This window comes from Ursus arctos, unplaced genomic scaffold (genome assembly GCF_023065955.2).
Source record: "Ursus arctos isolate Adak ecotype North America unplaced genomic scaffold, UrsArc2.0 scaffold_32, whole genome shotgun sequence".
Taxonomy (NCBI): domain Eukaryota; kingdom Metazoa; phylum Chordata; class Mammalia; order Carnivora; family Ursidae; genus Ursus; species Ursus arctos.
Genome location: NW_026623008.1, coordinates 14,725,219 through 14,737,578, shown reverse-complemented (window position 1 = coordinate 14,737,578; position 12,360 = coordinate 14,725,219). Strand labels below are relative to the sequence as shown.

Genomic DNA, 12,360 nt, shown 5'->3' with positions numbered 1-12,360 from the left:
TCCTGGTGCCAGGGTTTACTTTTTGAGAACCCTTCTTGCGTATGCAGATTAGGAGGCCAAAGAAGAAGATCCTTTCATAGATTAGAAAAGCAACTTTTCCGGTTCTTTTCCTGAGTCACTTCTCTGCTCTGTACTGTCGGATACTTAGGAACGAATGTGAAGTACCGAATTTACCGCTATCTGGTTGTTCAATTCTTCCACGGTCATCAAAGAAAGGCAGTTTGTTCTTGTGCTGTGGCTAAATTGAGAAGCAGGAGATGCCAGCCCCTCTAAAGGCAGACGGTTCTCCAAAGCAGAGACCCGGTTAAGACCAGGGACCGAACTAGAGGGTAGCGAAAGGGAAGGGAGTGAAACGAGCGCTCCTCCGAGGAAAACGAAACTGCACCCAAGCTAACGGGCATCACCTGGCAGTGCCCGGGGGAAGCGTGGGCGGATGCAGGGCCCCCTCCCGGACGTCCTCCCGTCCCGGAGCGCCCTCTCGCGTCCTCGCACACCCGGCCGGGGAGGCAAGTCGCGCGCGTTCCCTCGGCTCCCGCGGGCTGGGGGCGCGGGCGCGCGCGGGGGCGGGGCCGGTGCGGGAGTGCGGGTGCGCGCGCGCGCGCGCGCGCGGGGCCGCGGGCAGGGGGGCGGGGCGGCAGAGCTCGGCGGCTGGGCCTGGAGGACAGCGGCGGCGGAGACGACAAGCGGCAGCGGGAGCGGCGCCGAGAGGCCGTACAGAACGCGGGCGCCAGGAAGGGGGGAGCGCAGAGGTAACGCAGGACGAACAGGCGGGCGGGGAGTGGGCGCGGGCTCGCTGGACCCCGAAGGCCAGTGGCCGAGGCCGCTGGCCCGGGGCGCCGACGCCGCTCCCAGAGTGGAGGGGGCGGGGCGCTTGGGTCCCCGGAGGTGGTGCCTTTTGTCTTCCTCTCCCTGCCGCTCCGCCCTCCCTCCCCTCTCCCCTGCGACCTAGCCCCCTGCCCCTCTCGTTGACGCCTCCTCCGGGGCCCTCTGGCGCGCGCGCTCCCGCCCTTGTTTTGTTTGGACTTTGGGGGAGGTGGGGGTGGCCTTTCCCTGGTCCAGGGCCCTGCGTCTCAGCGCGCCTGCTCCAGCGTCCTCCCGCTGCGCTCCGATTGGCTGAGGTCTTGCGCATGCTCCCGAGGTTGCGACGGACCCCGCCGCCGCCCCCGCCCTCCCCTCCCCCTCCGCCTTCCCCTCCCCCTCCCGCCCCACTCCCTCAGAGGTTTTCGGAGCGGGTTCGAAAGATGCCGGCGGCGGTGACTGGCTGCGGCGGGCCCGCCCCCCGGCTTCTCCGCCCCCGCCGCCGCCATTACGGAGCTCCCAGTGGTGAGTGCGGGGAGCGCTAGTGCTCGCGATCCGCCGCTTCTTGTGTCGCGCGGGCGACCGCTGCCGGGGTCGTGGCGTCGGCCTCGGCCTCGTGCATCCCCGAACGCGAGACCCGCGCCCCGAGCCGCCGGCCGCGCGGAGCCCGCGCCGCAGCTCCTCGGTGTCCGCCGCCGCTGAGCCCTCTCGTCATCTGCCGCGCTGTCTTCCTCTTGGCCCCGCGCTCCCCCGCCTCTGCTCGCGCCCCGCACCGACCGCTCCCTGCCTCTTTGTCTCGGCTGCTATGTTCCCCCTGTCTCTCAGCGGTCTGGGCTGGCGTGTCCGAGCTGCTGCTGCTGCTCCTGCGATGCGGGCTTGAGCTTTCGTTTTCCCGTCTGGCAGGCCCAGAGCTTGTTACTCACCGCACCTGAGAAGGTGTGGTTTTAATTTAAAAAGTCGAACTCGTGAATATGAGCGTTTGTCAAGAGGTGGAGGCAGGAGTGCTGAAGTGAGAGCCTCAGATCTGAGATTTGATACCGAATTGGCCACTGTCTGTGACCGAGAACGGGTCACTTAACGTTTTGGGGGGAGTATTCTCTCCTGCACGGAGGACTGGACAAGGTGAACTTGATTGCCCCTTCAGTGTACAAATTCTAAATTCTCTTTGTTGTTTATTATGCTTCCTGACTTTTCCTTACACTGAAAAGTGAGAATCCAGTTAGAGATACGTCTAGGAATTCGCCTGGGACTTGATGGGCAGCTCTCGTGTCTTAGAGTGAAATTAGACGTGACTGGTTTTATTTCTAAGATACTTTGATTTTGTTTTATCTGGCATGGGCATAAAACTTCTCCGAGCTCTTTTAAAGTTTTTATTGCTCTTCTGAAAAGGTCAGTTTAATATGTTTCAAAGTAGAAGTAACATTTTAAAGGGTTTTTTTGTTGTTGTTTTGTTTTTTGTTTTGTGTTTGGTTTAGCTGAGTTTTTAAACTGACTTGGACGATTTGGAGCGAAAAGTTGGAGCAAGTATCCTGAACTGTTCATAGATAGATGAAAATCGTGACTGTTTAGGCAGTTAGGTTGTCATTGTCTTTCAAGGGGGGCCATGTAGTGTCCATACATACCATCTGTGCCCAAGGTAGACTCTAAATTAGGTACATACTGATTTGTTCAAGTGTAAAAGTGGGAGGGGAAGTTGCCAGCAAATTACTGGCATGCTTTTTGTGACATTAGTATTAAGTCTGTATACAGTGGAAGACTTGAGGTTGCAGTTTGATATATTCTGTGCATATAGCTAATGATTTTGTAATTTATAACCTATTGCACACATTTTATGGTAAAATATGAAATAATATTACGTTCCCTAAAATGCATATCTTCGAGCTCCTACTGATTTTTGCTTTCTCATAATGTAGAGAAAAATAAAAACTCTGAAATTCTAGACTTTATCACTTTTTTTATTGCTTGCATTAAATTAAAAACAATTTAGAATTTCCTTTTACAAAGCCAACTCTTTTTATAGTTAATCTAACATTTAAAAAAAAAAACCAGATTGGAGACCACAGGAAGACCACGTAAACCACAGGTAAACTCAGATTGGTCTTGGCCAAGAACCTAACTTTTTCATCTGTTCATCATCCTTTCATTTAACAAATATTTGTTGAGCACCTATTCTATGCCTTGTGTGTTCTTAGGCACCAAGTATGCAGCAGTGAACCAGCTAGATAAGAGCTCTGCTGGGGAATAAGCATGGTAGCCTAAAAGTGTGATTCAAAAGTGCAGCAGCAAAAAGTTAAATTAATAGGTACATGTTGATGATAAGACAGTGTGTTAACCATCCATATAGGTTTGTTAGCTCTGTAACAAGCATTCAACATATTAATTAACTCATTAGCCAACCTATTAAAAAGAAAGTATTACAGACTGAAGCTTTTAAGTTCCATGACCCTTACCAAGGAAATTCAGAGCTGAGGCAAACATTTTTATTTTAAAGTAAACCCTATGCCCAATGTGGGGTGGGAGCCCACGACCCTGAGATCAAGAGTTGCACTCTCTACGGGCTGAACCAGTCTGGTGCCTCTGAGGCAAACCTTTCTTAATATTTATCCCAAATAACTTTGAGTTTCATTTTTTAAGTGTTCTTCACATACACTAAATATAGTAATAAGTACTTAATTAGATGGCATTGTTCATTTAACTTTAATCCCCCAGATTTGTCCAACACATTATGTGTTGGACACGGTTATAGGTGATGCAGATACAGTGTGAATTAAAGGTCCTAGCCCTTGTAGTGCTTATAGTGCATTTGAGAGAGATACATAATAAACACATATTTTGAGTTTCAGTTGGTATTAAATGCTAAAGAAACCCAAAGAATGAGAAGGATGGGAGGCCTTTCTGAGGGGTGTGACATTGAGCAGAAACCTGATGGAAGTGTCTAGGAAAAGAGTGTTCTAGTTTAAGAGAACAGCAAGTGCAAACACCCTGAGTCAGGGATGAGCAGAGCACAGTGCCAGCGCCAAAAGAAGGTCTTTGTGTGTGGAGTCAAGAGAGTAGACTGACTGATGGGTAGAGTAGTAGGAGGGGAGATTAGTAAAATAGGGGAATGGTAATTGGGAGGTTTTAAGCAGGAGAATGTCAGGATTGGTATTTTTGGTGGATGCAGCCAGGAAGATTGGCCAACCAACTTTTTTTTTTTTTTTTTTTTTTTTTTTTAATTCTATCCTGGGCCTACTTCTTATCTGGCCTAATTTAAACTGTCATTCTTGTCCTTGAGTTAATGATGTCTGTTGTCTTTATGGACCATGTCCTTATTGGCCTGACTTTAGTTTCATCACATTGGCGTGAATAGTAGCTTCCTTTGTGTGCCCCCTCCCCTTTTAACTCATTTTAGTTTTGAGTAATTAGTGACTATATTAGACTGGAAAGGTTTTGATACTTTTTTCAGTATTGTGTTTACAGGGAAAATGTTTTTTTCAAGATATCCTATGAACAAAGACTCCTGAAGGTTTTGTTGACTTCACAGTAGCATTTTCAACGTAGCTAGTGTTATCATGGGTTAAGAAAGATGAATCATTAGCCATATCACTTTACCAAGAATAACCTGATTGTGGTGGTGTACTTCTCTATAGGGTTCACATGTGAAAACAGCAGATTTGCTTAGTGTTTTTTTTTAATTGTTCAAGAAAATATATTCCTGTGTAAGTGCTAGTTGCATTAATGAGAAGGTTTTTGTATTCAGATTATTCCAAGATAGACTTGTAGGTTTCAGAGGCCTAAATAGTGTTCTTAAGCCCAATGTGGCCCTCTTTTCACAGATCAAAAACAATTATTTTTATTTCTGTATTTTATAATTCTTTGAAGTGAATTGCTATATGAACACTCTAGTTTTTATAACAGTTGATAATTTTAAAAATATTCATGAATATTACTAATTTCTCTTGATAAGTTTTAGAGCATCATGAATTCTTTCAGTTGCCTTTGCTTGCAGCTGATTGACAGTTCCCAAGTCTGGCATTGCTCTTGGGGTTCCCATAAAAAGATTTTCCCTGTAGGGGCGCCTGGGTGGCACAGCAGTTAAGTGTCTGCCTTCGGCTCAGGGCGTGATCCCGGCGTTCTGGGATCGAGCCCCACATCAGGCTCCTCCGCTGGGAGCCTGCTTCTTCTTCTCCCACTCCCCCTACTTGTGTTCCCTCTCTCGCTGGCTGTCTGTCTGTCAAATAAATAAATAAAATCTTTAAAAAAAAAAAAAAAAGATTTTCCCTGTAAATGTGAAAGCATTCTCTGTGGGTTTTTTGGATTTATCCTAGTTGTTGTAGCTTGGGTCTATTTTCTGACAAATTGAAAGTTCTTGAATTCCTAAGCAGGGTCAGAGCTTAAAGTAGAGGTTGAATGACTAGTCTGCTGTTCTCCAGCTCTTTGTTAATGTTCATTAGCACAAAGGTCTAAACAAATGATCATTTTCTTATATTTTGGAGAGATTTTTATTTTAAAATGTCATTGAGTCCCAGAAGAGGGTTTTTGTTGTTGTTGTTGTTGTTTTTGTTTTTTTGTTTTTTGAGGGTTTTTGTTTTTTTGTTTTTTGAGGGCAGAGAGTATTAATGATCAGGTAAATTTGAGTGACTACGTGGGTTTTATCTTTGAATGTTTAATTGTGTTCTTTCTTCTGTGCTAGTTTTTCCTACTTTAAAAATAACAAATAAGGTCTTGGAAGCATACTTCTGTTCTCCTAGGTGATGGTCTAAATTTGCTTCTCTAGGTCTGGAGGCTCTTAGAGTATCACATTCTTCAGCAGGATTTTTGCCCTTGGATTTCTTATCTAATGGAGATGAAGTCAAGGTTGCAGATAATTTTCCTGATCCGTTTGAGAACAGTTAACAACAAAAGCCTTCTCTCTTCAGTAATTGAGTAAACATTTGACTAAATTGTTCCTCAGTCTGCGTATTCTGTCCTTTCTAAATTCCTGATGGTAGCCAGAGGGGAATGGGGTTAGGCTCCTTAGGAGCTATCTTGTCCTCGTTGCCTTTGTTCATGTGGAAGGTGCAACAGCTGCTGTGGCTTGTGCGTGCGTTTGTCTTAGTGGCTGCTTTACGTAGTCTGTATTTTGATGGTTGATTTTATCTTTCTGAATGATAACTGATCAAGTCATCTGTCACTTAACTATAAGTTTTATAGTTAATTTTTCCCCCTTTGGATGTGTATTAAATTTAGACATTTAGTTTAGTTTTGTTTCTGTTAATCTTCACACCAGGTCTTTTCTGTGCTTTAGGTTGACTCTTCACCACACTGAAACCATTAGGAAAAATCCTTGTGGTTAACAGCAGAGGCTTCAGAGTGTAACCTGTACTCGGGCCTAGAAATTATTTTAAATGGCGACTGATACGTCTCAAGGTGAACTCGTCCATCCTAAGGCACTCCCACTTATAGTAGGAGCTCAGCTGATCCACGCGGACAAGTTAGGTGAGGTAGGGGCTGACACATTCTTGAAGCTCACTCTTGGATCAGTCCCTGACTTCAGGCCCTGCTGGGTCCTTCTTGGTACATGTTCCTTTCCTTACTTTAGGGAGTTCTGGGTTGTGAATCTAAAAAAATCAAACATACAAAATTCTTTTCATCTTCCCTTTCCCCTCAAATTCCTGAGAAAACCTCCAACCTTCTAAGTTTATTCCGAATCAAGTATAATTACCTGTTTCCATTTGAAATTCTAGATAAAATAAAATATTTTGAGAAGTACTTCTTAAAAATTCTATTTATTACTTCAAAAAAACTTGTTGAAAGTAATTTGCATCAGATCCTGGAGTCGACTTGAAGAATTCTCCTACATCTTCTGACACCCAGTTAGGCCCCTTGAGAAAGAGAAAAGAGAATTTTCCGTATGCATGTGTGATTATGGCTGTCTCTTTTCTTAGAAGGTAGAAGATAGCACCATGCCGATTCGTCGAACTGTGAATTCTACGCGGGAAACTCCTCCCAAAAGCAAGCTTGCTGAAGGGGAGGAAGAAAAGCCAGGTAAAGTAAAGCAGTAAACAACTTAAAATGGCAAAAGTTTTTACTCCGGTTTGGAGTATCCCATAAATTCCTTTGAACTTAATGGTTCTTTTTTCAATGGCTATTTTGGGGGGGACATTGAAAGAGAGAAGTGGTACTTATGTATATGTCACTTCCAGACCAAAGTGAGCAAAGTAAGAATTTCATCTTGTCTCTAAAGAGTTTTAGAAGGCAAAAATCTCATGTTCTTGGAATTAAAAAAGAAAATAGTTGGCGAGAACAGGAACTGTCAAAGAGTAGCTTTTGGGCATACTGTCGTGGGGATGAAGGCTGTGGAAGAATGGGGGACTTGAGCCTTCAGGATGGACAGTGCGGGGTCACCCAGAAGTCATCATGAGGCTGTAAGGTAGCAAATGGGCGATCAGAGTATTGGTTTGTATTCGGTGTTGGTGGAGAAAAGATTGTCCAGACAGAGTTGGGAACATAGTGAATCAACAGAAACGCAGAACCATCAGCCTGGGTAATAGTGCTCCCTATGGCATCTCTAATCACCCCTTCTTCTTTTCTTGTTTTTCTTCTTGTGACTTTTTTCTTTCTTTCCTTATCCTTTTCCCCTTTCTCCCTTGCGTTTCATCTTTGGTTTGCCAGGGATGAGCACATAGTGCCGTCCCTGTTGTGGCTATTAGAACTAAATATTTGCTGACCAGCATAGATTAGGAATAAAAAATATGTGCACCCTGTTACCTTTATCCCTCCGTGCAGGAATATACTCTTTTTCCAGCTGAACCTGGGTTTTGTTTCAAAATACTCAGGTGAATAGCACAGCCAACTTGGGTACACGGGCCTAAGGCACTTGGAAGACAGGAAATCAGCATATGAAAAAATGAGAGGTGTTGGTGAGGTGAAATTGGTTATTTTGTCCAGCACAGAGATAAGCCACTTGATGGCCCATCTTAAGCCACATTTGCTTAACAGTCAGCTAAAGCCACTAAATCACTCATACCAGTTTTCAGAATACATGCTGAGAGTTCGAGTATTGGAAAAGTCAACCAGGAATTTAGAAAGGGTCAGAAGTCACTTCACAAGTTCTGTGTGTAGTCTCCCATTATAGCATTTTGTATATAAAAATATTGGACTTCACTCATACTTTAAATTTTATAAATCCTGCATTTCACAGAGACAGACACAATAGTTTAATGAATTGGAAATAGTGTCTTATACATACTGCATACTCAGTGTCTTTTGAGTTACTGCACCTTTATTAATCCATCAACTATTCAGTTATTCTTGAGAAGAAAATATGAAATTGAATTTATAGCTCTACTGTTAGAGTAAAACCCAGTAAACGGTTTTTTTCATCCTTTTTAGAATAAGGCGATATATAAGTAAACATAATGACTAACTACTAGTAAGTTCTTACGCACGCAGGAGTTAAATCAATGGGGCGAGGGGCAGTAAAAGATACATACGTGATTAAAAAAATACATCTTACAGTTATCTGAATCACCAGATACCATTGTTAAAATGATGTGCTAGCTTTGATACTTTGCGAAATACTTCTAGAAGCAGCAGGAGAGGCCAAAGGAGGATGGGAATCATGCTCATAGTGCAAGGGCACGTATAAAGCATTTTATACAATACCCACGATAAATCTGTGAAGTAAGATTACTAAAACTTGGAAATATCAAAGAACTTGCCCTAAGATAGCAGCCTAGAAAGTTACAAGGACTGAACTTGAATCCAGGTGTGTCTTACTCTAAAACCTCAATTTTGGCTAAACCTATATGGGAGGATTTTCAACTTACATGCAACTCTGGTTGAAGAGCGTAATCGAGGATGAAATGAACAAATGATAGTTGACTGTCCTGAAATTCATAGTTTAGAATTTTAATTTGTTGAAAATTAGAAATTCCTTTAGAACTATATATATGTGTTTTGGATATAAGAAGGAAGTGGCGTTTTTTCTCTTAGAAGTTTTCATCGTGATAGTAATTTGTTCACATAATTTTTTTTTTTTTTTTTTTTAAAGATTTTATTTATTTGACAGAGATAGAGATAGCCAGCGAGAGAGGGAACACAAGCAGGGGGAGTGGGAGAGGAAGAAGCAGGCTCATAGCAGAGGAGCCTGATGTGGGGCTCGATCCCATAACGCCGGGATCACGCCCTGAGCCAAAGGCAGACGCTTAACCGCTGTGCCACCCAGGCGCCCCCTGTTCACATAATTTAAATGACCAAACTCTTCAAGCCTATACTTTTATTTTTTTGCCTAAGTTTTGCTGCTGGAGAGTCCTTTTCTTTGAAGTCCCTACTTAACCATATTTGGGGTACTGTGTTTTGTAGTAACTGCTTAAAGAGACATGCTGAGAAAAAAACAGATTAGCAACTGCAGACCTCACTGTTCCCCCTCTTGGATTTCTGCACTTGCCCCAGTCCTTTAACGTGGAAAATAGGTGTTAATTTCCTGTTACTCATTCCCTACCTAAGATTTGTCTGTTAAATTATGAAATAGCTGATTTCTTAATTATGAATCTCATCATTAATATTGCAGAGAGTGGACAAGAGATTTGATTTGAGGTAAAATGAGTTTCTCTTTCTGTATAATTGCCTGGCCCATCTCCTTTTCTCACATAATGGTCTGGATAAACAACCCACTGAATTGGCAATTTGAGTGACCTAAAGAAGGAAAGAAAACTGCAACTGATCGTCATTTGTTCGTTTTAAAATACATCTGTCAATTGGAACATTTGGCTTTTCTGTTTAATAAATTAGACTTTTACCCTTTTATTGATTTGGGCTCTAATATATCTACTTGGTGCAAATCTGCTCACCTGATTTTTTAGAACCAGACATAAGTTCAGAGGAATCTGTCTCTACTGTAGAAGAACAAGAGAATGAAACTCCACCTGCTACATCTAGTGAGACAGAGCAGCCAAAGGGAGAGCCTGAGAATGAAGAGAAGGAAGAGAACAAGTCTTCAGAGGAAACCAAAAAGGAGTAAGGAGTTATGCCTTCTTGCTATTTATAATTGAAGACTATGTAAATGGACTGTAGACCAGATTGTTTTAAGGCTTTATAACATTGGTTTATGCTAGATATTTGCTGTGTACTTGGATTTACGTTTTAGAATTATTGTTTGAAATAGGTTTGTTATGTAGTTATATGGCCTATTAGAGTTTGTAGTAGTTATCATAATAGTGGTTTGAATAACTCAAAATTCATTGCTCTTGCCTTTGGAATTTTTTTTTTGTGCTTAGAATTCATTGTGGGAGTGTCTGATATTTTAATCATTGACATAATTTCAATAAGAAATGAAACATGACTCTAAAAATCTGACCTGGGAAACGCTTCACCATTTTATTCCTGCCTCTGCCTCTGTGAGTTGTTTTTATATGCTTTGTTAGAAAACATTAATCTGTAACAGCTATTGCCAAAGTCCCCTAAAACTCTGTGTATGTTTGATGACGTATTCATCAGTTGGAGGGTGACTTTGAGAATCTGAAAGTGAAATTTGCTACTGGTCATCTGTACAATGTGGTGGCAATTCTTTTTTATTTATTTTTTATTTTTTGAAGATTTTATTATTTGAGAGAGAGCGCGCGCACACGAGGGGGAGGGGCAGAGGGAGAGGAACAAGCAGGCTCCCCGCTGAGCAGGGAGCCCTGTGTGGGACTCCATCCCAGGACCCTGGGATCATGACCTGAGCCGAAGGCCTATGCTTACCAACTGAGCCACCCAGGCACCCCAGCAATTCTTTTTTAATTTAAAGTTTTTGGTTTTGTTTTTTTTGTTTTCAGGACAACTGGTCGCGTTCTGTCTTTTTCATAGTTGGTCAGAATTGTTAGGAATTACTTTTTAAATAAAAGAATAACTTAGTAATAACAATACTTTCTGGGTGTAGTCCTCAGGGATCCTTTATAGGTTTAAGTTCTCTGGACTTTTTTTTTTTTTTTTTGGAAGGAAAAGAAATCCTGTTAACAGTTTAGCATTATTATTTATTTATTTATTTATTTATTTTTAAGATTTTATTTATTTATTCGACAGAGATAGAGACAGCCAGCGAGAGAGGGAACACAAGCAGGGGGAGTGGGAGAGGAAGAAGCAGGCTCATAGCGGAGGAGCCTGATGTGGGGCTCGATCCCATAACGCCAGGATCACGCCCTGAGCAGAAGGTAGACGCTTAACCGCTGTGCCACCCAGGCGCCCCAGTTCTCTGGACTTTTTAGCAGCTACCCTGTATTTTAGGTGCATAGAGTTGTTATTGTTTAGAATACAATTTGTGTAATGCTTTATGGCTCACAAAATTGTTTTTACAAACATAATCTCATAATTCTTGCAATAAACTTGTAAAATATTTGGCCTTATATTACTGTTTTACAGCTGAGGAGGCTGAGACTCAGGTCACCTGCCAAGGTCATATAGCTAGTAAATGTGAGAGCAAAAACCCAAACCCAGGTCTTCCAACGTCACAGCTCGAGTTCTGAGCTGTGCTAGATGACAGCTGTTGTAGTTGTTAGAATATGTTTTAAAATTCTCATTTCTTTAGTGTGCCGGCCCTTCGTACCAGTGCTAATTTATCTGACTCCTCTCTCCTGCACCTAAGAGAAAACACCTTTTTGGTTCATTTATAGTATCCAATTTTTTAAAAAGATTTTATTTTGTGAAAATTTGCTCATTTCCTGTATCACTTTAGTGTGGAAATAAAACATTAATTTTTATCCTTCCCTTGTCTATTCTTCTTTCTGACTTTATATCTCTTTCTGCAGAGTTTACTTTGCATAATAACAGTTCTTTGTTTTAAAGTGAGAAAGATCAGTCTAAAGAAAAGGAGAAGAAGGTGAAAAAAACAATACCTTCCTGGGCTACCCTTTCTGCCAGCCAGCTAGCCAGGGCCCAGAAACAAACACCGATGGCTTCCTCCCCACGTCCCAAGATGGATGCAATCCTAACTGAGGCCATTAAGGCAAGTTTTTATTACAAGCAGTTCATCTTAGATTTATTCTGTTCATTTTTGGGTTATTTGAAAATGGCATATTCCTGTCCAGACATAAGAAATCTTGCTCTGCTTCCTAAAAGATACTTAAATAGAAGAAAGCCATTGTGAAGTTCATGTTTTGTTTTTGTTTTTGTTTTTTTTAAGAAAATCACATGGTGAGCACTGTTAATTTTTTAATTCAAATTTATCATAGCAAGTATTTTTAACTTTAGATTTTGTTTTTTTTGCTAAGTTTATTGGTTAAGTATAGTATTTATTTGAACGATGAACCTGTTAATTCATTCAACAAACATTTAAGGACTAATTTCTCTGTATCTGTAACCCTGCTAAGGATATAGCAGAGAATGAAACGAACAGGGTCATCTTTGTCCTTATGAAGTCTGATTGTGACTGAGAGTAACTGAATAGCATAGAGGATTTTTATTTTAAAAAGATACATTATCTTTAGGTCCATTTTCAAAGCTGAGTGTCTAATACTGGTAATAGCTAGCTTTCTCACCTGAGTTCTAAGAAACCCTCTTCATCATCAGAAATTTTCCTTGCACAGCTGTATGACTTTGCTGTAATCCACTGACTCCCATTAG

At 42.1% G+C, this 12,360-nt stretch overlaps 1 protein-coding gene across 7 annotated transcripts in view; it reads left to right on the top strand.

Annotated features, from left to right (window-relative positions):
• The first annotated feature begins 616 nt into the window (after nt 1–616).
• HP1BP3 (heterochromatin protein 1 binding protein 3) overlaps nt 617–12,360 on the top strand; it is a 34,495-nt gene continuing 22,751 nt past the window's right edge. The window contains exons 1-5 of one of the 7 annotated variants that reach the window (XM_026517151.4): nt 617–749; nt 6,065–6,260; nt 6,705–6,804; nt 9,624–9,777; nt 11,584–11,743. In XM_026517151.4, coding sequence (XP_026372936.1) covers nt 6,165–6,260; nt 6,705–6,804; nt 9,624–9,777; nt 11,584–11,743 — 510 coding nt within the window. In that variant the 5' untranslated portion in view covers nt 617–749; nt 6,065–6,164. Of the gene's footprint in view, nt 750–1,122; nt 1,324–1,501; nt 1,921–6,064; nt 6,261–6,704; nt 6,805–9,623; nt 9,778–11,583; nt 11,744–12,360 lie in introns of those variants that run through there. The other 6 variants (XM_044390420.3, XM_026517152.4, XM_044390418.3 and 3 more) reach the window with 6 other exon arrangements.